The 27,717-nt window shown below is 40.5% G+C and overlaps 1 protein-coding gene across 4 annotated transcripts in view; it reads right to left on the minus strand.

The window, feature by feature from the left end:
* Positions 1–24,910, minus strand: part of LOC111584328 (transcriptional enhancer factor TEF-3) — a 40,843-nt gene extending 15,933 nt beyond the window's left edge. For 2 of the 4 annotated variants that reach the window (XM_023293464.3, XM_023293463.3), the window contains exons 1-3: positions 24,632–24,910; positions 14,792–15,136; positions 1,484–1,548 (exon numbers count right to left, since the gene is read on the minus strand). In XM_023293464.3, the coding sequence (XP_023149232.1) occupies positions 1,484–1,548; positions 14,792–14,798 (72 nt within the window). In that variant the 5' untranslated portion in view covers positions 14,799–15,136; positions 24,632–24,910. Of the gene's footprint in view, positions 1–1,483; positions 1,549–14,791; positions 15,137–24,225; positions 24,538–24,631 lie in introns of those variants that run through there. The other 2 variants (XM_035940594.2, XM_035940592.2) reach the window with 2 other exon arrangements.
* Between the last annotated feature and the right edge of the window lie 2,807 nt (positions 24,911–27,717).

Below are 27,717 nucleotides of genomic sequence, written 5' to 3' on the forward strand. Positions count from 1 at the left end.
ATAGTATTTATATGAGTCAGGGTAAGTTCTGTAGTTTATAATACTGTGGAGTATTAGCTATATTATCACATTAGTTAGGTTGCTCTCTATAACTACAAACATTGTGGGATGTCAGCTTTAATATATACATATTAAAGTAAAGTAGTATTTTATATAATTTTTGTAGGGTTTAATCCCGAATATGTAATTTATTATATTAATATTATTAGGCTTGACTTGACATAACTTGACTTGAGTATTTTATCATATTTAAATTGTAAATTTGGGATTTTAATTGTAGTGCAACAACAACAACTTTGCATATGTGGTCTATATTTGAGTATAATCAAAGCTTTAAGGAGCCAGTGGCAGAACTGTGGTGAGCTCAGATCCAGTTTAACCTCTGAGTATAGCTGCTTTAGCAACAACACGGCTAAAATCACTTAGCTCTATGAGGCATTGCGACTGAGAAACATGCCTGGGTTTAAGCTGGTTTCGATTTTTGGTTTATTTCACTTTTTTTTGCATCACAGAGTCAATGAAAAATTATGAAACAATTGCAAACTATACTAAAAATTGTCCTCAGCCTGCTGGTATGTTGTTTGGTCAGTCAGTCAAGAAGAGTAAAGGCAGTCAAAAAAAATACCTTTTTTGCTCAAAAGCTTATTGTGAAGTAATGTGGTAAATCAATAGCCTGAAATCTGGACAAAATAGAGATTATGAACATGCGAGTTTGAGTTTTCACCTTTAAATTATAAATTCATAAACTAATTTAAATAAAACTGAACTGTTTATGACTATTTTAATGAAGCGCTGTGTTATTTTCACTTTGTGGTTCCCTATCTCACAATCTATATCACAATCTGTATTAAATATGCATTACAAATACAGAAGAAATGGCATTTGCTACAAGATAACACTAAATCCACATTCTCAGCAACTGTCTTATGTAGCTGTACTATGACACAGCAGTCAGTTTACTGTTAAAGAACCAGCAGGTGTCCCTCTATGCCTCCAACCTGTCTCACTATCTATGTGTGATCTGTCACTGCCCCTCCTTCTCCTCTCATCCCCACTCATCTCTTTTCATTTCCACACTGACTCTGCCAGATGACTTAGAGACGCTTTCTCTTCACATCCATCACTGCCCCATACATCAGTTCTTCCATATCAGATACCATAGTGAGGATAGAGTTCCAAATCCCTCTCCGTCCCACCTTGGTCTCCCATCCAGATCACTGTATTCCCCAGCTTCTTTCCCCTTCTAACAAGCACCGGATCCATGAGGTGGTGAAGAAACAACACCGACACATGATCCTATAGCATCTGTGCATTGGGCCCTGGCCCTAAATCAATCGTCATGTCCAGCCCTCCAAACAGGAGGGATTGAGGGTCCGGCGGGGTGGGTGTACACAGGGTGTTGGGACATCACTCAACAGGAGAGGATTTTCTGGAGGGGTTCAAAAATAGGGGCTGCTACAAATGGCATTTGCAGAGAACTCACCTGCTTTCTGGTCCGCGTCTTCCCCGTGCGGAGCTTGATGTACCGTGCAATCAACTCATTTCGTCCTGTAAAGGGGCCAAAAAACATCATTTTACTGCACTAATTAGCACAAGATCCAATTACTGGAAAAACTCCAGCTCTTTCAGCTACATTTCACTTCCACTTGTCAGTTATAAAATCAGTAGGAAAAAAGACATCGGGACAGTTCATAGGAAAAAGGCAACTTAATTTAATTTTTATTTTAGTTTTATTTATTTATTTACTAAATTAAGTTTTAATAGGAGAGACCTGAAAAAGGCTGAGGAGACTGAACAGACGTGACGCAGCACCCGCATTTAACTCATCACCAGAGAGTCTGCTCTGAATGCCTGGCTAAAGCAGGCAGCATGAGAGGCAAGAATGACGAAATGTATATTTGTGTGAACAGATTTGAACAAATAGTTCTGTACCATTAGCTAAATGAACAGCTTAAAATATTTTTGCACTCATGCCTTAGTTCGCACATATTTGCAAGCGTTTGCACGCATGCACATATGGATGAGAGTGCAAACACACGTGCACAAAGCAAAGCGTCAAGGCTGTCAAGTGTGTCAACGCTGAAAGCTGCAAGTGTAAGTATATCACTAAGTATATACTTCTGTCTGTGTGAGAGCTTGCATCAGTCTGAGGCTGACCCCCTGAGTGTACACTGAGCTCATATCTCGGCGGTGAGTGTGCGTCTGTGTGCTGCCACTGCTGACAGACAGGTCACATTGGCAGAGCAGGTGGAGGCTGCAGCCATGCGATCCTCAGACCGGACTCAGGACAGACACGGTACAGGCCAGTGACCAGATGGGGCCGGTCTGGTGAGGCCGCGAGGCAGCTGGTGTGTGTGTCAATGTTTATGGAATATGCTTTTACGCCTGCAGTAAATTTTGAGCTTGTTCTCCCCCTCACCTAAACTCTCCAGTTGCTGTGGAGGGCAACGGTCATGTGGCTTCTTGCACCCTCGTCTTCCCAACTAAAAATCTAGCTTAATGGTTAAAACAGGAAACCTAAGAACAGGTTGAGAATGTGTTTAGGTTTGACAAGATACTTGGGTGTCTCTGTGCTCAGTGTGTTCAAACTGAGAGTAAAAGCTTATACATGAAGGACACAAATTTATTAACACACTACATATGATATTATAGTAACAGTTAAGCATTAAGTTCAAGATCAATCTGCAAACACTCTTATTATAGTCATTAATTGAGCAATAAGTCTAAATATCCACTGGCTGCAGTTTCTCAGATGTGAGTATTTACTGTAAATTTAATATCTTTGTATTTTGGAGTATCAGTAGGACAAAACAAGCGATGTAATGATGTCTCCTTGGGCACTAGGAAATTGTGAGAAGCACTTTTTTCTAATTTTCTGACACTGAATAGACTACACATGAAGCAGAATGCTGCTGGAAATTACCAAGAGATCAATTAAACCTGAACAATAATCATTAATGGGACCCGTGGAGATCAGCACACATACATATTTTGGGTACTGAGAAAAACACACAAGATCAGGTGCACAGTGAATCACAGCTCTGACACCCAAAGGACCTCTCACACACAAACACACAAAGTCATACAAGAGTTTGCTAGACTTTGCACCACCTCTTAAACACGGTCATTTTTCCCTTGGCACCACGTCTCCATGTGAATTAACACACAGATCAGTCACGACACACAACCTGGTACAAACCCGTCAGATTTTCCCTCACATAGTGATGCTTGGGTCAGACCTCACAGCGCTCCACAAAGCAGCCAGTCGGGTGACCCCGGCAGTGAAAATAGGAAACCTGATACCTGGTTGATACCCCATCAGACATTTTGTCAGCCAATAAAAGTGATCAGACTTTGCGTGGAATGCAAAAGCAGTTTGGACCCAGCGTTCATGTGAAATGGTCATTCCAGGCCTCGCAGTTTGCTCAGGCACAGGTTTCCACTTAATGCTTTTTGAAAGCTTTTGTGTTCTGCTGCAAAGTCATTAAAGAACTTAGATTTTTGCTGCTGGATATATAAACTTTCAGCCAGACGTTTGCCTCAGTAAAGTGTTGGGCACAACCTCTTTAGAGCTAAGATGGATTACCCAAAGAGAATGCATGTGATTACACAGTGAGTTGTATGTTGGACGGAGGGATAAATCCCATTTTTATCACAGCTTGGGAATCGTTTTAATAGTTTGCAATAATACTTCCACTGCGCTCGCCAAAGCAACTGCTGAATCTAGATGCTCAGCAACAATATAACATGAAGTCAGACAGGGAAAAAATGGTTAAAACCAAGCCCACAGTTTAGTCTGTTTATCTTAACTCTTGATCACAAACAGTCATTGCAGGGGAAGAGTGTTGTAAGATTATAAGGTGTGATAGATCTTGGTCACTGTCAACTTCAGTTTTTTCTTACAGATTTGTTTGGAAATCCTGGGAGTGATTATCTGACTATACATCTTTCTTGTTCTGTCAGACATTTTAGTGATGCTGTGTTACTGCATCTACAGATATCAGGAATGACACTGATGAGTAAAATGTTATAAATAATTACAGAAATGATGACATGCTCACTAGAATCAAGATTAGATCAAAGATGTGATAGACTTGAACTCACATTGTTCTTACACCTGATCTGACAGAATTACTTAGATGGAATCAGCTGAACCAATGAACCCTCCATATTAAACAACAAAACATGTTGATCCTCTGTTTTGTGAACATTATTTGTCTGAGCATTACATAATTAAAACATATCACTGTCAAAACATAACTATGTTCTATAATGCGGCGCTATGGTTTCATTAGGTAATGTGTGTGTGTTTCCTGGAGCTTTATGTGGAATAACATTGACTACTTTCCCTCTTTTAGCTCTCAAAACGAGGGAAAGTAGTCAATGTTATTCCGCATAAAGCTTCAGGAAACACACACACACACACACATACAGTACACACACACATTACCCAGCTGTAGGACTGTCTTTGTGTGAGGCTTTTGTGGACTAAACCCTGCTGTGAAATGCTGTGCACTCCAGTTTATACACACAGTCACACACACCGATACAGACGTATACTGACTGACACACACACACACACACACACACTTCAGCCCAAGTTGCGGCATTCATTCCGTCTCAATCTTATTTTCCTTTCAGGGCTGTAACTCCTCAACCGTTTAGTGTTTATCAGGAGGTGCACTCGCCCGCCGATTGTTTGAGCCCCTAAAAGCATATTTCTTTAATTCCCCGGGGATTAAGAAAGTGTTCCACATTTCCTCGCAATCAAATTCTTGAAAAGACGAACAGAGAGCTTTGTAAAAGTCCTCACAGTACTTGACCTCAAATGAACATTAAGTTGCCTGTATTGAGTTCCTCACATTACAGCAGCGAGCCTTTCCAGTTCCCAGCGATTTATCTTCACTCAGTGTACAGTTAGATGTACATTGCGTATCCAATAGGGATTTACAGAGTAGCAGACACAGATGTATGAGCATGTCCTACAGATGAATAAAATTCTTTCCAGGAATTCAGAAAAACAGACCATCTTTTTACTTTCATAGTCAGACTCTTTTGAACCAGTTACATGGATTTGCAAGACTCTCCCGGACCCAAGCTGCTGTCAAACTGGATCAAACTGTAAGTCATCATGTCAGCTGCAAGTCAACTTCAAGCACCAAAGTTGAAGTTGAATCAAAAGATGGAAATTTTTGCCAAGCACGGTGGAAACAAAACAATTCTATTACTGCTTCCTATATTGAAAGGAAACATTTTTTCATCTTAGTGTTGATGATTTTAGAAAGTATTCTGCCACCAACGAAGAAAAGGACACACTTCAAAGTTGGTCAGGTACGTATTTCAAGCATTAAACAAGTTCATTAAGGAGTCGTCAAAAAGGCTTTGCTTCATGTTCTCGTATCAGATGCCCCGCCACTCCTAGTGTGAGTGCCTGGGGAAGGGCCCATCAAAAATACCCTCCAACACACCCATGAGATCAGAGAGGCAACTCAGTCACACAGCGATGAGATCATGATATCCAATGGGAGTAGCACAGACAGAGAACTTGTGCCAGCCAAGGCTGCAGGAAAGTCAGCAGGAACATTATACCATTACCCACTGGTCCACAGTTTGATGTTGTTTATCACACCGCCTACAGTCACAGACGTGTCTGGAGGGAATTTGATTCTGGAAAAATTTCTTAAGGGCTTGAAAGGTGACGCAGTAGAAGCAAAGCCAGGGTTTTCCAGAGTTCAAGTATACTGCTGAGTTTTGCTACTTAGGAAAAATAATAAGTTGTGAGTTTGTAAAAATGTCATCACAATATTACAAATGACGAGTGTAAGTCAGAAATGATTCTGTAAAGCAGAATCACAATTACTACCCATTTTGTACTACAACAAAAACATCCAAAAAAGAGTTTTGCTCACAGACTGCTACTACATAAAACACCACTGAACTGGCTGGCATGTTTCTAAGTTGACCAAACTGCTGCGCATCTTGACAGGAAAAGTGCAAGTACTCAGTTTGTAAAAGTGAATAAAATTGTACAAAATTATAAACGAGGCAAAACAGAATAACAAGTTATAAGAACAAAATTTAAGATTGAAAAACCATACAAAATGTTAAACATGAAAACCATGAAGAACCCAAAAGTCATTGAAAACGTGTACGTCTTGAGATTTTTCTTGAAAATGTAACTGGATTAGCAAATGAAGTAACTTTAATTTGGTTTGTTTATATCATAACTGATACTAAGCTACCAATATCAAACCATCCTGTGCACCCCTACAGCAAACCGAAGGGGAACTGTTAGCTATACAACATTTATTTAACTCACATGTGGCTACACTTTCAATGGGATTGCTTGAAGTGTCAGAGACTCCATTTCCTGCATTCTAGTCATTTTTTTCTGCATCAATTTATAGTGCAAAGGTCCTTCTTCATATATAGGAAAACACATAATTCACGCACTAAGTAACAATTCAAAGCAAGAATAGTATTCTCTATTGTTCTAAATATTTATTCTCTCGATCAGCTTTTCTGATTTAATATCGCTCTTCTGTTCTCTTTTGTCTTTTGTTTTGGGGAGTGATCTCTTTAAATGTGCATGTGGCACTTATTTAATGATAAATCAATTCATTTAATTAATTTAAAAAATAATTAGAACCCCCTGAACTTCCATATGTGTTTGAATGAGTTTCAAAACTTACTGCACATTCAAAACAGATATGCACGGATCTGGGCTTGGGATGAGTTTTAGGAAACTTTGATTAGAACATCAATCAAATTCATTAGAGAATGAGACCTTGTTAGAGCCACTAAGTAGTTCTGGAAAACAATACTTCTAAAAGTGAATGTAAAACAACAACGACAACAAAACAAATGATACCCAATTGCCTCCTCCTCTTCTTTTTACCTTTTGGCCCCTTCGTGACTATTAACCTGCCTGCATGGGGCCCAAGGAGGGGAGCCGCTGACTGAGTGTGTGTGTGTGTGTGTGTGTGTGTGTGTGTGTGTGTGTGTGTGTATGTGTGTGGGTGTGTGTGTGTGTGTGTGTGTGTGCTTGTGGGGTGGAGATAATTACATTTGCCACAAAAGATTCAGTGGTTGTATGAGCTCATAATTCATTTGATATATATTTATGAATGTAAAATCACACAGTGCTTAAGAAAAAAGACACGCCCCAGAGGCATTGTTGCATCTTCGAGTAACATTATAGCATTTTTTCAAAATAAATCTCCTCTACTTCTTTTCTGTTTTTATTGCACACATTTTGATGACTCATGTGGATGTATCGCCCGCATTTCCTCAAAATCTACACTGATCAGTTCACAATGGTCGCAAATCACACCCAAACAACTTCTGTAAATCAATATATCTATGAATGTAACTGCAGATATGCATAGCAAATGTTGTTGTCAAGACACACAATAAATATCAAAAGCTGTTGCGCAAATCAGTCCATCAAGCAAGTTGACTGGTTAGTCCAGCTTCCCGTCAGGAGGTGGATTTGAAAAGGATTACTAGACGTGAACGCCACAAATCTGCACACGTACAAAAGAAAAGCCCTACAAATATCCCTAAATTACTTCCATATTCATAGAGAGCATAAGTTTTAACACAATCCAAAACATCAAAACTATTTATCGTTATCACTCCTGGAGCAGAGATCATCCTGAAAGACATGACAATAACTGCTTCAGCAGTCGGCCCTCTCTTCTCCTCCTCTTTGGGCCTGATGGCAGAGGTCAGGGAGAGGTGGATGGGGTTAGTGAAGGAGGCCTGCAGTGTCCCTTCCCAAGTCAACCCCTGGGCCTGGCTGCTCATAAATCTGCCCTTCCCCAATGGATCTGCGGTCATCACTGGCCTGGCCTGATCTCTCCCTCTCTCCTCTTCTCGGTGTCTCTCTCTCAGCTCAGTGCATTCTTGGCATTCCTATTTACTGACTGGTCCACACTGGGTGCTGCATCTGCTGCTACGACATTATCCCATGTCCCGGATGTGGGTGTGTGTGCGTGTGAACATCATCTTGTTTAGATTTATTCACAAATCGAGGCTTGAATTATGTTTACTTAATCGCTGAGGTCATGTTTAAGTGTAACTGTATACAACCTCCCACAGTCTCTGCAGGCACATCTGTCAGCATTACATTTTCTCTGCACAGCACACATGCCCCACCGGGTCTGCTCGGGAAAACAAAGGTCACTTTTAGGTTGCAGGAATGTCTTGGCTGGGTGTCATTTCCCCTCCGATAGAGCCTTGATGCAGCTTGCTGAGCTCTGAAATAATCTCTATCAAGCCTTGCTTCCAGCAACAGGTCCCGTATGTGTTAGTAAAGAGAAACTACAACTAGCATTAAAGTCGTATGAATTTTTGATTTGATTTATTTAGTTATTTATTTATTTTTGAATGCTTATTTCAAAATCTGAGTAAGAGAAGTTCATTCCTTTCTCATAAAATAGGAAAGGCACCATAAGTGTGCAAACATAATAATGTGAAACATGTATAAGTGAAGGAAATACTTGAGCTCATCATAACAGGATATGGGGGTTGATGAAGTAAAACAATCAACAGACTAAAGTCAGAGAAACACGTGGGTTTGAAATTCAAACTATCCATGTACAATTACATATTCTGTTTTTCACATTTTTCTCTTCTTCCCCCAAACCAAAACTTTTAAAACTATTTGAAGCATTAACCAATTTTTAGAATTTTTCTTAAACTATGTTTTTGTGTCACAAAAATTCCTTGTCTACACTTCAATTAGAGCAATGTAATTTTGTTTAATTTTCAAGGTCTTTTTAATATAAAGTGCTTAAAGTATACTGTGGCATATTACATGGTTCTTTCGAGGAAATTCTTAAGAACTTATTCACAAATTTCAAGTAAATAATGGATTATTGATAAAGAATGGATTTCTTTGGGTGACTCATATTTACAGGAAAAGCTGAGTTTGTTTTGAATTTCTTGCAAAGCACATTAAATCTAAGAAAGGAGTACATTTCACTGATGTCATGGTATATTTGCATAACCTGCCACAAGTGTGTTCACAGTTGCAGAGGTTTATGCAGGGTACTTTGAGCATATCTCCACTTATGCATAGACAGATCAACAGGTGTCTGACCTATTTGGATCCCTCCACCTTGCTGATCTGAGACCTGTTACATGGCTGTCCTGTTGGTTACACTGTGAGACACAGATGGGAGAAGTACAGGCAGAAAAAGAGTGACAGGGATGGAGGGAGCAGTGTCAAGATTCCAGAAAGTCGCCATCCGCAGGGGGTTTCCTCAAAAACCCTCCACAGAGCATCAAATCCCGTGAGAGGCTGAAGCTCAGAGACAGGGCTATTCCCGCTCAAATGAAACCCCCCCTCCACCCAGGGACTCTCCCCTAAAAACAGCACAATATATGATCTGGGATATCCCCTACCAGTGGCACATGAAACACTAACAGCTAGTACCAATATGAGAGCAATTTGTAGGAAAAACACTTGTTACAGTAACTATACAACAGTGCATTTCAACATTTTGGCTAAAGAAAACACTGATGCTTGTTTCCTGGACAAGAGAAAAAACACGTTTCCAAAAATCACAATCCGTTTGGAAGAAAGCAGGTAAGACAGTAGAATAGGATCCCAGAAAAACAGCAGACTTACCTCATTCACTGACATTATATCGCACTGTATCAGGGCATCAGCTATACATGGGGCTGGTAATAATCAATTACTGCTCTCCATTAAGTGGTTCTGTGTTACTATGCTGCTTATAATAACAGTTTTCAACTAACTGCAAATAGAAACTTACAATAAAGAATGTGAAAATGAGAATAATTTGAATGTTGCTAACAATCTCTAGCTAAACATATGTAGGTACAAGTGTTTCTTCAAGCACAGAAATGGCACGAGTATTAGATCTGACGAGATCCCAACACACCAAATGTGGGCCAAAGAGTATGTCTGTATGCTGAGAGGCAAAGCTTAGAGTTTGATATACTGCTATGTATAAAGTACACATGGCACATCTATGTTTGAGTCACATGTTTCCTCTGAGACTCACATGTACTGTACCACTTCATGTTGTACTCTCCCCCTGTGTGAAATTCAAAAATAACTCTCAAAAAAACAACATGAGAATCGCCTTCCACTGCCCTCACCCAGTTTTACAGTCTTTGTTGTAGCTGTATTTTCTTTGTATGCGGCAGCTTCTGACATATTCCTCCGAACCCGGCCTCGGCTGTCACTTTGTGGTGACTCACAATTTTCCCCATTAGGCACAGCATGCAGTCAGTAGAGACAGTGACAGGTTAACCTGCACTTGACCCATGTATGCAGAGACTGAATGCCTGCCTTCCCTCTTTTCTTTACAGCCGCCGGATGAAAGACAGATTATAGAAAAGTGTCTTTCCTGCAGGGTTGACTTTTAAGAACTACTGCACATCAAAATGCAGGACTCAATATTTGGGATGCAGGACTTAAGATAAAAATGCTGTGGAGTCCTGCATAAAGTGGGACCCCTGGTCGCCCTAATAGTTCTGAAAGAAAAGCCCTTGAAAACAGGCTCAAGAGGCTTTTATAAACCTCAACAGGTCAAGGTCACTAGTGAATCTCTCACTTTACTGCCAAAGTTTGGACCTGAGTGAGGACTCGCTGTTGGTTTCTGCCGACCTTTACATCATACCCTTAATGAGAATGACTTGAGACAAAAACATATTTGCATCGCCTGACAAAAACCGACACTGGGTTGACATGTTGCACAAGCAGAGCTCAGTGGGAGCATGATTCATTGTGTGGGTTCTTTGTTCTGTACTGACAGAAAAATATGCCACTACTGAGGGGAGCTTTGTTGACTTTATCCACTTCACTAACACAAGCAATCTTTCTTTCTGTTTTTTTTCTACGCTGGAAGTAAGACGCATCAAAATGTGAGAAATGTGCTTCTCACACAGATGTTAGGAAATCCAATGTGACGAAACCAAACAGCTGCACACAACATGGTGTGATGCAAGAGTTAATGCTGCTAAATAAAAAAAAAGTGTTTAAAAGGCGTCATAAAATAAAACAATTACAATTGCAAAAGCGGCCCATAAATTAATGTGGCAGATATATGGCAGCAAATAAATAGGGAAGATAATCATGTTTCCAGGGCCACATTCTTTTAGTGCGAGCTGTCAGCACACTGGTACAAGTTTGGGAATTTTTCTCCATTATTGCAGCATGAGGCCTTCGGTCAGACCACAGGGCATGTCTCTCGCTGAGATCCACACAAGGCAGGAAATGTTTTCCTTGGCAGATGCATGTCGAATTACTGCTGGAGCACAAAACCGCCACAATATCCGTGACACCGTCCCTAATAAGCGAGCTAATAGGTCTGTTGAGTAATGGGCATGAGGGCCAGCACAATGCACAACATTATGGGAAAAAATGTGGTGAATATATGCTGAATATGGGGTAAAAAACATTCCATTCAATTTAGGAATTTACAATGCAGAAGATGATCCGAACACATTCCTTCTCTTTCGCTGCCTGGAGACTCAGTATCATATTGTTTAGCAATGAACGGCATTCATTCCTCAGAGGGGAATTCAACATGAAATTCTGACTATGCCGCTTTCAGCCAACAGACACATTTTTTTGCGAGGAGTGTGTTTTGTCTGTGTCCATATTTAGCCTGTGCAAGAAGACTAAATAACAATTCAAAAACCATCAAGTCATCACTTTACAATTTCATGTATGCCTTTAGAGATATTCTCAGCTGATATTTGATTTGCCGACTTGATTTAAACCCCCCCATCAGCGCTTTAACAGCATTAACAACACTAAAGACCTTCAAAGTGGCTTTGCATTGATCGCGGTTGCTTGAATGACTTGAGTTGTTGGCCACTGGTGACCTCAGGGATGGCGATAAAAGGGGAGATGCAGGGGCTATAAGGGCTGTTAGGGAAGGGCTGCGCTGGCTGTTTAGGGGCAATGAGGGCAAAGCGGGCCATGCACAGTCCTGCCTCATTTCTTAAGTCATAAATCTGGATTTGCCGCAAGGCTGTCAGGTTGAACTCAGAGAGCAGCTGGAGGCAAACTGAAAGGCAGAAAGACCAACTGACAGACTGACAGAGTGAGAAAGGATTGTTCATAAAGGACAAGGAGAGATTGTGTGAGACAAAGAGATATAAAGGTAGTAAATCAGATAGCGCAGAAGACAGAGAAGGGAACAAAAACAGCCTCTACCTCTCTCACTCTCAGACACACATATAGATACATGCACAGTGTGGACAGGTGTTAGAGAGCTGTGCTGTGCCTCCAGGCCATGCAAGGCACCACTGCCCACCTTGGTGTTTATTTGTCCGCCCCTCCTCCTCCCCCTCAGGCGCTCAAAGGGTAAACGTCTATTCTGGTTTAGGGTTACAGCCAAGCTGCCTTGAACCCCCCGGCTCCCAAGCACACATGCCATTCCTGGCAAGCCGACGCACTCCCTGGCGCGCATCACCTGCCCCTGACCCCCACAGGGAGGAAGGGGTACCTCAGTGCCTTCCTTGTCAAAAACCCCACCCCCACCACCTTTGCCTCACCAGTACCCCACCATCCCCGTGATACAGAATGAGACACCTGCCCCTCCCGCCACTGCGCCCCCCTCCAACTATTATTACAGTCTTTATAAGGGTTTAAGTGCTGATCACAGGATGGCCATGACCTCAATAGGTGGCTAAGCTAGGCTAGGCAAAGCTAACAGTTAAAGGAGCTGTCTGGCACGGTGACAAAACAAGGCGATGACAGAGGCTGTCTGAAAGCGCCACTACCTCCGTCCGCTCTGTTTTCCACCGACCAGATCCACTATCAAACAGTCAGGAGGACGCACGACGGCCAAACCATCTGTCACCAAACATCTTTCAGCAAAATGTTGGACAGGAATGTCACCTCACCTTCCCAGCACCTGTTTGGAAATGACATTATCCAGAGATTCGCTGGGGAAAGATCTGCACTATACTCATGTTGCTGCTGCAAACCTCAAATCATTATTTTACAATCGAATGAAAGCAAAAAGCAAATCGGATATGGTTCAGCTCCAGCGCAGAAAATCCAAGCAAAATTTCTGCTCTGTTTACTTGAGGGAATAACCCAACAAATTTAGCATCCGTGCTGGTGAATCACAAACAGTGTACTATGAGTAGGAAGGGACTGTTGTCACTGTTGTGGAGCTAAAATATAGAACTGCAGCTTCTCTACTTCGGTGAATTTTTTATTTGAACATATATTGTAAATGGAAATATAGCTTCTGATAGATGATCAACAAATTTAAAAACATATTCTGTGCAAAGTATGTGTAGAAGAATAAGTGATTCGAGTGTATGTGCCTGTTTCTGACACACCATGCTATCATGCTCTGTATTAGGGGACCAAGTGGAGCTGACAGCTGCACAGGAAACAAGAGTGATGTGAAGCATGAACAGAAGGAGCGTTGATGAATGTGTGAATGTGAGTGTGGGAGAGAGTATGTGAAACAAATTGTTTGCCCATATTAAGTACAGATCATATTAAAAAAGTGTGCAGCGGTGAATATTTGTCTGACTGTGCCTCACAAAATCAGAAAATATTCTTTATATTGGAAGACGCTCACAGTTCGCATGTTTATAGCCTGGTACTTCTTTGTCACTCAGGTCCATCTCGAGTTCTGTTTTTCTGTGACATATCAGTAAAATTGTAGTTGAAATCACAGAACCAATTTGCCATGTACGGAAAAGGCGCGTTGCTGTGATTTCTTCAATTTACTCTCAAAACAACTTGTTCACCAGGAACTAAATATTTATAGTCAATGATGACACTATGAGATCAATATGTCTGACAGCAAAGCAAGCGTACTCAGGATGTCCTTGAGATAATGAGCTAAATACTAGAAGTTAGACAAATTCAGCTGATCTGCGCAGACTTCATCATGTTTTAGAATTCTCGACCTGATTCCCACCTCAAGTCAACATGTCACAAATAGAGGCACTAATTAAAACTTTCAAACTACATAACATCAAAAAACAAATGATCAGGTGTGGTTTTGCAATCGCTGAGTAAGCCGAATGTTTGCGCCTCCCTGTCCATTTTTTTTGGAGCACCGCAGAGTAGCCAGTATTATATTCAGTATGATCCATTGTCTCATCTGGTCTGCCAAATGCACCTTTCCCTCCAGCTCAGGAGGCAGAGCTGAAGTGGGGGGATAACTAAGTAATGTAACTTAAACATAATTTATAAGGGTGGACTCACTTCATGGAGTTTGCAAAGATATAGGTGAACTGTGGCTGACTCAGCAGTTTCTTGAAAAAGATTTTTATTGTTCTGTTGGTCACAGCTTAGGTCTTAACCATCCATCGCCTATACACTGATTTATCCTCAGTAGTTTTGCAAGAGAGCTGCAGCCTATCAGAGCTGACTCATAGTGAAGGCAGGGGACACCCCGGACAGGTCACCAGTCTATCACAGGGCTACACAGAGAGACAAACAAGCACACTAACATTCACACCTATGGACAATTTAGAATCACCAATTAACCTCAGCATGTTTATGGACTGTGGGAGGAAGCCGGAGAGCATGCTGAAAACCCACGCATGCACAGGAATAACATGCAAACTCCACACAGAAAGACCCCAGCCCAGGACGCAAACTATGGATCTTGCTAATAGAACAGTGCTAATGGTCTCAGCTGAATCTGAAATTTACATTCCTAAGCGAGACTTTAGACTTTAATCCTCAACCCCATTGTGCCGGTGAACTTTATCATGCCCTAGAAAAGACAAAGGTACACAGATAGTATGACAACAGAGATGGGCGTACCGTACATCTTGCCCTCATCAGAGAGGATGATCTTCCTGCGGCCACAGGGGGGGTAGATGGCCAGGGCCTCCTGGAAGCTCTGCTCGATGTCGGGGCTCCACACACCCTCGGCATCGTTTTCCAGGGGTTTGTCGAGTCCATCCCCCAGCTCCTCACTCCCACCCCTGGGGGAGGGAGCCGGCACCCACTCCGCAGACGTGGTGGGACAACGGAAGGGGACCACAGAGCGGGGGGTGGAGGGTCAGAGTGTTGAGGTTAATGGTGGTGGAAGGAGAGGGAGGTTGCTGCAGGAGCAGACCTGCCTGTATGCAATCCACAGGTGTGATGAAGACGGTGATGATGGATCTGGAGGTGGGAGGACAGAAAAGAAAGAAAGGGATAAAACTGATGTGTTGTGGACGTGTAATCAAGACAATTTTACAAATTTCTCCTCAAAATTTCATCCTACCAACTTACTGTGGAAAAGGAAATACTAATTAAACCTAAATCTGACAAAGAATAACTGGTGTACACTAAGTATGCTTGTGTACGTTCTCTATGATTTATACTGTTATTTCAATAGTAATTATACAAAGCAAATTTATATCATGTTCAAACATATTGTACATTACTTTCCCACAGTGCAAATTTGGGTAGAAACTTATTTTAAAAAAATATTTAAGTAAGCAAGCAAACAACACTGATATAAGACTTTTCAAAACAGAAATGACAGAAACACCCTGCGACAGACTGTCGACCTGTCTAGGGTGTCCCCTGCCTTCACCTGAGTCAGCTGGGATAGGCTCCAGCCCCCCCCGCCCCCCCCCCCCCCCCCGCGACCCTAGTGAGGATTAAGCGGTGTATAGATAATGGATGGATGGATGGATGGAAATGACAGAAACAGAAAAGAGAAAATGCTTGCAATTATAACTTATTTAGTATTATCAATTAAACTGTTCACATTTAGTTTATATCTAATTGGAATTTGACCTGCACGCTACCAGTACCGAATAACTGCAGTCACAGTGGCCACATATTTTAGATAAAAGACGGTTGTAGCAACGATGACATCAGCCAGCTGTTTGTGGACCATTTTGAAGCATCGAGTTTGTAATTTGGCCGTCACCATCTTGGGTTTTGAAAGCAGACATGATAAGCAAGGGGCCAATCTGACTGAGAATCATCACAAAGTAGCCACACCCTAAAGCCTGCTTTATTGTCTATTTAATTTTAGATGAGACCATACTATTAAAAATGAACATCATGTATTAAAGAAGTCTAAAAAATAGAGATTAACACAACAAAACTCATGATTAAAAAGTTTCCAGAGGGAACTAATCAAGTAAGAAGTAGGAATATTTTCTTATAGACTTCTGTACAATCAGTATTTAGCTTGAAACCAGAGGAGAAAGAATGCATGTTTAAGGAACTTCCACGTCGGTTTCATTTTTAGAACCAGGAGGCTACATCCATCTTTAATGTATGGTCCATGGCTGTGACACACAGCTGATAGAGGAAATTAAAGTACTTTAAAACTTTATTTTGCTACCTTAAGAGTTATAATTCTTTCCTAACTCTGATAAATCTGTACACAAAGATATGATACTTTTAGATTCAGTTTGACTTACACTTCCTGAGGTTATTATTCCATACATTAATTTAAAAAAGAAGAAGGGTTGTAACTCCTTAATCGTGCTACAATTTGGCACATATTCATATTTTTCACTACCGGAGTAATCCTTTCCACACTTGTAGACTGTGCACTTTTTTGAGCTTAAGCTGGTGTTTGACAGGGTTTTAAAAGCTCAAGGAGTCAAACATTTAGCCGCCCACATAATGCATCATGGTGAACAATAAAATAAAGGACACATAAAAGACAATGTCACTAAGTTCATATGACTACAGTGACTACAGTACATGATCACATCAAGACAATATCCGACTTGGTAAAAGCTCCTCAGATCATTAATTAGATTAGTGTCAACGTGTAAACAAACAGCAAGGAGCACCCTGGTGTTAGAGGAAGCGAGGGCCGTACAGGAGGGGCAGTCAATAAATGAGGAGGCACATTAAAGTTGGATCACTGTCCTCAGACACACTTAGACACACATGCCAAGGAGGATCATACCAGGATATTAAGGCCAGGGGGCATTTTAGGTTGCCCATTTCTTCATCAGTGCTATAACTGACTGTGTTATTAAAATCTTCAGCTGAGGTTCTAATCAATTTGTTTATGCATTGTTTCGGGTGGGAGGGGACGACAATAACCAGCAGATTAACTTGACATTCCATTGACTCTGTATGACAGAAAAAACAACAACATCCAAACAGCAGTGAGATCCACAGGGCAGGGTGACAGAGTGGGGATGTTTGACTTGAAACAGATTCACATCCTGTTTTCTCAATGCACCAGTTTGTTTAGGATGTGCACACAGCGCTTATACATCTCGGTGGAGAGTATGAGACAGTCGCCTGCTCCACCTCTTCCTCTCAGCAGACGCGCAGCAGAAAAATGGAAAACGGGCACAATGGTAGGACTCGGTGAAGAAAGCCCCCGTAAAGTCATGAGTCAATACAGTGTTTCGTTTTTGGGTTTTTTTTGGACTGTCTTCCTGCCGCTGTGGAAGCCACACACCTCCATGTCCATTTAGGGCAACAAAGAGGAAAGCTGTGACCATTGCGTCAGTTTTAATCCCAAACATAAGAGTGTGTTACGTGTGGAGGAAGTACAGGGTTATAAATGTGAGGCTATGGCTGAGAGGAGATTGGAGAGTGAGTCAATTAATGTGTTGTAAGGAGTGAGTAAGATTCTCCAGCCTGTCTGTTTCCCCCCTTTGTGCTTCCTTTGAGCCCCCTGATGTTCCACAGCGCTTCCTGTAAAACGTCCGGCCAGTCGGCTCCTCTCCCCATCTCTTTCTCTCTCACATACACAAGCGTATGCACAGATGTACACATATAGATGCACACGGATAAACTAAACACATGCCCACACAAACACCAACACAGAAGCACAGCAGTAGTGCACATTTGCTAAAAGAGGAGACTGGACAAACACAAACATATTGACAAATCTCCATACACATAAAGATAGATTGTTTTTTTTTAAAAGGTTTTATCAGTGTTGGTACCGGTGTTCCTCCGCAAAGGTATAAAAAATGGTTATAGTGTTAGGGCTTCTGAAAATAATATTTAAGATAAAAAAGATACCCTGAATTCAGGAAGACATTGAGAATTCATTTGAAAAGTCACATTTGACATTATTTTGTGTATAAAATCAATCTACAAAGTGAACAGGTGCATAACACCAAACCTTTTCGAGCCAAACATCCCCTGGTTTTACCTCTTTCAAATGCAATGATTCACATTTTATAGACTGGATAATTAACTAAATGCACTGCAAAGTCTCCACTAAGGGTGAACTGAACAGTCTAACCTTTGAACTCTGGATAACCCTAAAGGAAAAATCTGAAGCGACACCACATTGAAAGTGTGACATAGTTCATAATCAACTAGTTAACAGGTCTCCTCTTGTGAGACTGTGAAGGTCTAAGTAAGTGATTACTTTACCAGCTTACGCTAAAAACAATTATTCAGAAGTTCTGCCAGCCACTTATCCCATACTTAATAAAATTTATGTCAATATTTGAATTGTTTCTTGGCATTATAACATAAGAAAATGGCTGAAAACATTCAACCAACCGAGGCAAATAAGTTTAATTTAAGATTAATTACAGACAACATATAGTAAAGGTTTTCTGAATGAAATTCTACATGTAACACCACAAGCTTAGTTTGAAATCTTACATAGTTATTTCTGCTGTACCTTCCAATAAACCCTAATCTTGATCACGAGCCGACCGGCTACTTGGCAGCTGGCAACAAAACAAATCTTTGGGAAAATAAACAAGCACAAGTCAAATTTGACAGTAGTACTGTTTGTGTAACTGATTGTGAACTGAGTGCAGCTCCAGCTCAGGGCCACTGTAGGTCACTGTGAGATTTGCGGCGGCCATAAACCGTTAGTTGTGCAGCTCCGTGCCTCACTCAAAGCGTCCAGGAGGTTAATTAACCTAAGCCATGCCTTAAAACAACCCCCCCCTCCTTCCACTTCTACTCCCCCCTCTCCCTGCCTCCCTCACCCCTCCAGCCCCCGTCCCTCATCCACCCCCAGCGTGGCCCCTTCTTCCCTGGATCTGCCTCGACAGGATAATCCCCCAGCTGGTGCTGCAGTCAGGGGGCCACGAAACCCCCAGCCTCAACTTCCCCCCCAGACCCCGTAACACAACTGCACACACACTGACTAACTAAGACAAACACCCTCATGGCAACAAATTATCAGGAAAACTGAAACAAAGAACAACCCCCCTACACACACACACACACATAAACTTTAACACAGGAGTCAAACAATGAAGTCTTCTCTCTGACACACACACACACACACACACACACACACACACACACACACACACACACACACAGGCCAATAACCAAGCAGAGGAAAAACCCACAAGAAGCTGCAGGTAGCTCAGCCTCAGTTCACTTTTGCCCTCGACCAAAGATGAACAGGTGGGTGGATGAAGATGTCAGTCGGTCATAGAATCCACTACTTTGGTCCAGACTGAAATTTCTCAACTATTCACCGAATAGCTGGAAAATTTTGCACAGACAGACATTCGTGGTTCCCAGATGATGCATCCTGATGACTCTCGTAATCCCACGACTATTCCTTTTCCACCACTGACATGAAACGCTAATCTGCTATGGGATGAAAATGTAAAAAACACTGGTTGAATTTGACTTTTCATTTTGCACCATAATCAGGTCAATATGTCTGTTTGTCTGTTACAAACTCACAAAATGGGGGCGCCCGGTTAGCTCAACTGGTTGGGTGGGTGACCCATGATCAGGGGCGAGTCCGATTCCCGCTCACGGACACTTACTGCATGTCTTGCCCCCACTCTTCTCCCTACTTTCGTGTCTGCCTCTACAATGTACCTATCTAATAAAGCCAAAGAGGCCAAAAAAATAACTTTACGAAGAAATAAAAAAAAACCTCACAAAATGTGTTTAAATGTTAGGATGCTAAAATGTTACACTAAGATGGTGAACATGGTAAAACATCAGCATATAAATACTGATGCTGTACCTCACTACAGCCACACTGAGACCGAAAAACATATTTGAAAAAGCAACAGTACCTGCCACCACTAATGGAGCGTAGGTATGCATGTGAGTGTGTGAGCATGTGTGTGTACTCAAGTGGTCACAATCTCCACTAATCAGGTCGGGAATGTAAAGGCAGGAAACATTTTGAAAATAAGGCAGCGGTATGGGATCAGGCTATGTGATGGAAATAAAGTCGCAGTGAGAGACCGCGGCGACGAACGGGTTTGTTTTGTCGGCTCTTTGCTGAGAGCACGTGTTCTCTGGCACTGAGTCCTGCTGGGCTGCACCGGCAGGAGCCTCCAAGCTCCACACACACACACACACACACACACACACACACACACACACACACACACACACACACACACACACACACACACACACACACACACACACACACACAGACATAACACAATGGACCTTGAAAATGAGATGTTACAGATTTATGTTTATATGATATTGTAGGGAGCAAACACCTCTTCTAATTCCCATGCTGAAAACACAACCACTACAGCACGACTGTAGGGCAGCAACCAAAGATTATGTTCATTATCAATTAACCTGCTGATTATTTAGTCAACTGATTGTCACCTGCAGTAACAGACCAGCAGAGAATTAAAACGTGACTGCAGCTGCCTTCAACTCTACATCTTTCAGCTCAGTGTTTTGGTTATACGGCCCACAACTCCACTGCCTGCTGCTAGCTGTAGTTTCCAGAGGCAGGAGGCAGCTGGTTACAGTGGGAAAGCTAAAAAAAAAACAGCACCTGCACTATTTGGTCTTTTTTTAGATAAATTTGCAATTGCTGGGTGTATAATATTGAATGTAAAATGTTTACTAGAAGAAACAGATTTTTTAACACTGATAATAAGTCAGTGTCAAACTTGAGTGTTAAAGGGGCCCAAATATTTGTTAAAATCAAGAAAAAAGGGATCAAATATTAAACTAATGCTGCTTCATAAGCTTTTATCAGCATCTCTTTGTATATAATATAACTTTATTGGCTGCATGCTGCCTAAGGGCTAGAAATGCTGGGAGAAAAACTTAGTAAACAAACCAGTAACACTATTAATACACAATGTGATGCTTCAACGTGAAGCGGGGCAGTCAAGACTCTGAATTTTCCTTCTCCTGAGTCATTCATATTTCACTAAGATACTAATCCTACAGCCTCAACTCCTCTCTGTCCCTTCTGAATGTCATTAGGAAAAGAGCTGGAGACAAACAGGACAGAGAGTCTCTTAAGATCCCTTCCAGATAATCCAAACATAAAGATCCATCTGACTGGCCGGAATCAATGGACAACGCAGTCACACACACTACACAGAGCCGAGCGCTCTCTCGGGGGAAGAGGAGGGGAGGGCGGAGCACAAAGTCTTTGTTCTACAAGGCTCATATCTGAGGCATTATTCGTTTTCTCGTGAGAGTGGAGGAGGAATGATCGCTATGTGGGATGAGCACAGCAAAAAAAAAGAAAAAAAAACTCCTCCGCTGTGGAGAGGACCTGTCTCAGGGCAGCTCTACACACACACAAACACACACTGTGACTCAAACAAGGATGAAACACACTTCTTCTTCTGTTCACACACCTTTACGTACTTTAAGCCTCCCCGCTTGTTCCACTCACTCACCCACGCAAACACATCCACCTCTAGGCCCAGCCACATCCACCCACACACACACAAACGCTACCGCGGTGCGAACAACACAACCTCAGAGTTCACATTACAATGTAATTCATCTGTCTGAGACAACAGTGAACCCAAAGCCTTGAAAACAAAAGAGCCAAGGCCTGGAAAAAACCCAAACTCCTCTGGCTGTCAGACACTTCACAGGAGGCTCTGACAGGTGTGTTTTCTACCCAACAGTCACACTGTCACCCTGCTCCGATCCACCTGCTGCTCCTCTGGAAAACACACTCCGCTCAGCTGCCCTACAGGACACCCTAACTCACACACACACACTCACACACACAGACACACACCGACAAGTCTTCTGTTAGCTATCGATCAAAAAAACTCACTCTGCCTGTTCACTGCATTTACACAATCATACGTAACATGGAATTTTGAAGATTTTCTATCATTTGGAGAAACACATTTGGTAATATGTCATGTCATGATTATGAGATCAAAAAGTATACTGTAAGCAAAGCTGAAACTGTAGATTGATTGACAGAAAATGTATCTGCAACAGTTGTGGTAGTCTTTCGGGTCTGTTTTCGAAAGCAAAACCGCCAAAAATACCCTTGTTCCGGTGTCTTAAATGGAAATATTTCCTGATTTTCTTGGTCTTCTATCAAATTAAATTAGAGATCTTTAAGTTTTGGGCTGTTGCATCTCAACTCTGTGAACTTGTGATGGGTATTTTTAGGCAAGTATTTTTGCAGTGTTCACCCATTAACTGAGAAAACCATTAAATGAACTGATGGAAAAAATATTCTTTAGTTGCAGCTCTACTTAAAGTCGCTTTGTGTCTTTTTTTTCTCTGACATGTCGGAGCTGTCTCTGGGGGGTTTCACAGAACAGGGCAGATTAACACATCACTGTGGGAACTATCAAATAACCTCTAAAATGAAGCTCAATTTTAGACAAACAGATTTGGCTGAGTCAGAGATGGGAAAATTCAATAGCAACAATTTTTTTTTATTGTGGTTAACTTTCTGTTCTTTCTAGCAGTGTACTATAACTTCTCAGACGTGCCATGCTGCTGTCACACTTTCAGTCGTGGTATTCAGACACGCAAGTGATCGATTTCCTGCCGCTGATCCATTAAGGTGTAAACAGATACAGTTGGCTGACATGTAGCTAAATAATAATTACTAGATAACTACTCCACATGCTGTTTGTTTGTAAAATCTTAATCCGCAAACTATAGTGTCAAATAAATGAAGCACGATAAAAAGGACATAGGAAACGTACATAAAGTGGCAGAAAACAAAAATACTCAAGTAAAGTACATTTACCAAACTATTACAAAGTACAGCAAATGTCCATATTGCTACTACCACTGAGAATAAACAGCAGGGCAGAAGGACAGCAATGATACATTATCCAGTAGTGTAAAGGAACTAATTACATTCATCCTCTATACTTGATTTAAGTACAACTCTGAAGTGCTTGTTCCTTACTTGGTTTACTTCTTTTTAGTTACTCTGCAGAAAAAGAGTTTAAAAACAAAACATGTAATCAACTTAAAAGAGTTGAAATTAACTATTCCAGTCAGCTACAGTATGAAAACATTGCTTCCAGCTTAATGCATAAACACTAATAATTCAATAACTTAATATATGCAGTATAATGATTTAATGTTTATGAAGCAGCCACTTTGCAAAAGGAATAACTTTGCTGGAGATGTTTACACAATAGTGAGAGAAATGAAGCAATTTACTTGCACTTTACTTTAGAGGTGCAGCTATTAACTGATAATTTGTCAACTATTAAATGAATGATCAACAGATTTGATAATAAATTCATCTGTTGGGAGGAATTGTTATGAAAAAAGTCATTTTTCTGATTACAGCTTCTTAAAAGTGACTATTTTCTGGTTTTGTTTCTTCTCCACGACAGTTAGTTGAAAATCTTTGGGTTGAGGACAAAACAAGACAGTTGTCCTCCCTGACTAACATTTTTTATACCATTTTCTGACATTTGAAAGACCCCAACAACTAACTAATTCAGAAAACAACATTTTGCTGCGGCCCTACTTAACCTACACCTCTTTTTTCTTCATTGTGCTGCTTGTTTATACTTCTGCCTCATTATATTTCAGAGGAAAACGTTCTTTTCACTGCACTACATTTATCTGAGAGGTGAAAAACATGTTGCAAAATTACATAAAACAGCAAGAAGCATCGTCACCAACCCAGTTTGTTAGATAGAAATGCATCAACCATACCCGTACTGCATATACTATATATGCATTACTTATATATCTTGGATATTCCTATATTTTGCATACTTATGTGCACTGTTTATACTGTTTTAGGCACTTAAAGCTGTTGCATTTATACATTTAACATTACACTGCACTGCTTTAATGAGAATAAAGTTGAATGGAATCTACTAAGCTACTCTAATATATGTATGGATATATAATAAGTACTTTTATTTTTATTTTGCTGGTACTATTTTCACTTTACATCATTTAACACTGACTTAAAGATGTGTCCTGCTCCACTCTTGGCATTTTGCATTATTAAAACACACGTTAAAAACAATTAAACCAACAGAGAAACATTAAATCAGCCACAAACCGCTCTGTCAGACAACTTCCAGTCTACTCACACTTGTTGAGAGAGGAGGAGAGGTGTGGAAATAAACTCTGGATTAATCCCGCGAGTTAATAAATACACGGTTTGAATGATCCCGGTGTAAAAGTTTTACCCGGATAGGCGCTAATGTTTGAGCGCCCGGCAGTGACGTTATCCGGCAGAAAACGCCAGAGAGGCTCCGGCTGAAGCTCCGCTCAGCGCACCGCTGGAGTTAAAAGGAAAAATGTAGGAATTTGAGCGAAGAAATGTGAGACATTTGAGGAATGTTATCTCCGACAGAGGTGATTCAAAGAGAAGGCGGCGAAACAGTGACTTCACATCCACGTTACTCAACAAGACTGGAAGTTGACTCGACTGGAGGCGCAGGTTAATATCTGGACAACACTTTAAAAAGTCAAACACTTGTGCTGCTAGCTTACCTGGAGGAACTCTGTTAGCAGGCAGGCGTGGAGGCAGGCAGGTACAGCAAAAACACAATATAATTTAATTATTCTTTTACATTTAAAGAGTGACTGCAGGGTTGTTATTTATTCTCTCTCTTTTTTTCTTCTTTCTTTGTTTGTTTTCTGCTGCCTCGTCTCCTTCCTGGAGCCGCTTGTTTGAAGCGAGAGGAGGGCAAGAATTTCAGGAATTAGCCGTGGTATGACATGAAGCCTGGAAAAAGCCCGAGAAAAAGAGCAAGGGAGGGAAGGAGGGGGGAGAGAGAGAGGAGGGGAGAGGAGGTCTGACCGGTCAACACGTAATGACGACAGGGAGGAGGGTGAGGGTGGGTGAGGGAGGGAGGGAGGGAGGGAGGGAGGGAGGGAGGAGGGCTCTGAAAGGAAAGAGGGGGGTTCAAAGGAAATAACATCAAGATATTTATTTATTTATATATATATATATATATATATATATATATATATATATATATATATATATATATATATATATATATATAAATAAAAAACAACAGTGCTGAGGAAGCTGTCACTGAGGAAAAGGGACAAACAGGGTTATAAGAGCACTCAGCAAGTAGACTGAGTAACAAAAACGAGATTAAAATGACCTTTACAGTCTTATTTCTAATGGCAATAAAGTTTATTCAAGTTCAACCACAACCTGACCCAGTTATTAAATGTGTAAAATGCACAATATATGGTTTCAGAATCAACTTTACGGGCCAAGTGTGTACACAACATACAAGGAATTTGGTTTTGGCTGTTGGTGTCACTCTAGGAATAAGGAAAAGGAAAAGAGACTATAGAAATGACTATAGGGGAAAAAAATTACTTTTATATATATATATATATATATATATATATATATATATATATATATATATATATATATATATATATATATATATATTAGATACCGTTCAAAAGTTTGGGGTCACTTAGAAATGTCCTTATTTCAGAAAGAAAAGTAGTTTTTTTCAAAGAAGATGACATGAAATGAATCAGAAATACAGTCTAGACATTGTTAATGTGGTAAATGACTATTCTAGCTGGAAATTTTTAATGGAATATCTCCATAGGGGTACAGAGGAACATTTCCAGCAACCATCACTCCTGTGTTCTAATGCTACATTGTGTTAGCTAATTGTGTTGAAAGGCTAACTGATGATTAGAAAACCCGTTTGCAGTTATGTTAGCACGTGAAAAAAAGTGTGAGTTTTCATGGATAACATGAAATTGCCTGGGTGACCCCAGATATTTGAACGGTAGTGTATATAGATATACAGATATTTACACATCTAGAAAAGAATACACACTACCATTCAAACTTTGGGGTCGTTAGTCATTTGCCGCATTAACAATGTCTAGACTGTATTTCTGATTCATTTAATGTTATCTTCACTGAAAAAATAAGGACATTTCTAAGTGACCCTAAACTTTTGAACAGTAGTGTATATACACAGTAGTGCAAAATGACAGAGAGAAGCAGAGAATACTGTTCTAAAATATTGTATATGTGTGGAGGAATGGTTTTAGATTGGATTTGAACAATAGGTGTTGATATTTTAACCAATTTATACCACTTTATCTGAACAGACACTGCTATAAAGCTGGGCATGGTAGTGTCTCATTGTTTAAAAAGAATCAGGCTTCATGTCGTATTGCTTTCTACATTTAGGCACTGCATTTCTTAGGTACAGGCAGGTACAGCAAAAACACATTTTTGTCATTAGGTTTTTCAGAGCAATATCAGAAGAATTTCTTTCAAGATGAAAAAATTCTTATCTTATGTCACAGTAAGTTAAATACACAACATTAAATATGTTAGAACACTAAAAACCAAACAAGAGAAGTAAGTTTCCACAGATTTGAATGTTCAAATGCTTAAACCTCAAATGAAATTATGTTCAACAAATTAAATATTTTGTTTTTCCTCTTCAGTGATAATTTAAATGATCAGTTATTTAATAATTAGTAGAATAAACATATTTATTCAAAGCTTCATGCTTCAGAAATCAAGCCAACTCAGTTCCTTTACTACAATGTGGGTTAAAAAACAAAGTGAAGCAGAAGTTTTAGTTTAAATTACACAGAATATTAAGTTGGTGTAATTTTCAACATTATGTCAACACAGCTCATCAAAACAACGTTTGTGACTTAAAAGGTTTATCAAAATTCAGTAAGTGTGACTTTTTGTCTTGCAACCTTACCTTTATTCAAATTGGTGGAAGCAGGTCCTCTGAACTACTTTTGAGAGTGAATCTAATTCAATTATCCATCCGTGCTGCCTCTCGTCAGGTGTTTTAGAAACTACAAAGGTTCTCACTATAATGCTTTTACTTTTGAAAAAAGAGCTAAATATAAGTTACACAAAATATCGGTTTTCGAAAACTCTTTATGGGAATGCCACCTGTCATCTCTTTTCACTTCCACTTTCCCCCTTTCTTTCCTCACATGAGCAGACAAAATCAATAATATTTTTGGACCTGGGCAGGCTGTGCAAGTCATTAAAGGCCTGGAGGAGTAATTGTCTCAGATGTAATTCTCAACTTTGGACCCTGCAACATGTGCAGGACAACATGAACTGGGTAACAGAGCCGCCCACTGGATGTTGAGGGTATTGCAGAGTGTTGGTTTCAGTTCATTATTAGTTTCTACAGGTGATGTCGTAACCTGGGATTTTTCTTTCCAGTTATTTATTCTTTAAGTAATTAGCTTTATTTATCTGTCATTCACAGTTCTGCTCAAATTTTGTCCTGCAGATTCATAAAATGCAGAAACAACAAATGTTGTCTGATACTGATAAAATCGCTCATTGTTCCTCCTGTGTTTTCAATTTCTTTATTGAAGTCTCCAGCACTTAATCTTGTCTTAAAATAGTCTCATTTCGCTGATTTGTTATCTTGTTTTTCTGTTCTTGTGACCTGTTGCTCCAGAATAAAAGTTGTTGCCTAATATTGTAAGATTTATTTTGTATTTCACCTGCCCTTTTTACCAGAAAGTACAGAGGAAAGGACTTAAGGGTCTTGGTCTTTAAGTGTATTCTGCACAAAGCATGTTTAGCATTT

This window comes from Amphiprion ocellaris, chromosome 3 (assembly GCF_022539595.1).
Source record: "Amphiprion ocellaris isolate individual 3 ecotype Okinawa chromosome 3, ASM2253959v1, whole genome shotgun sequence".
Classification (NCBI taxonomy): Eukaryota; Metazoa; Chordata; class Actinopteri; family Pomacentridae; genus Amphiprion; species Amphiprion ocellaris.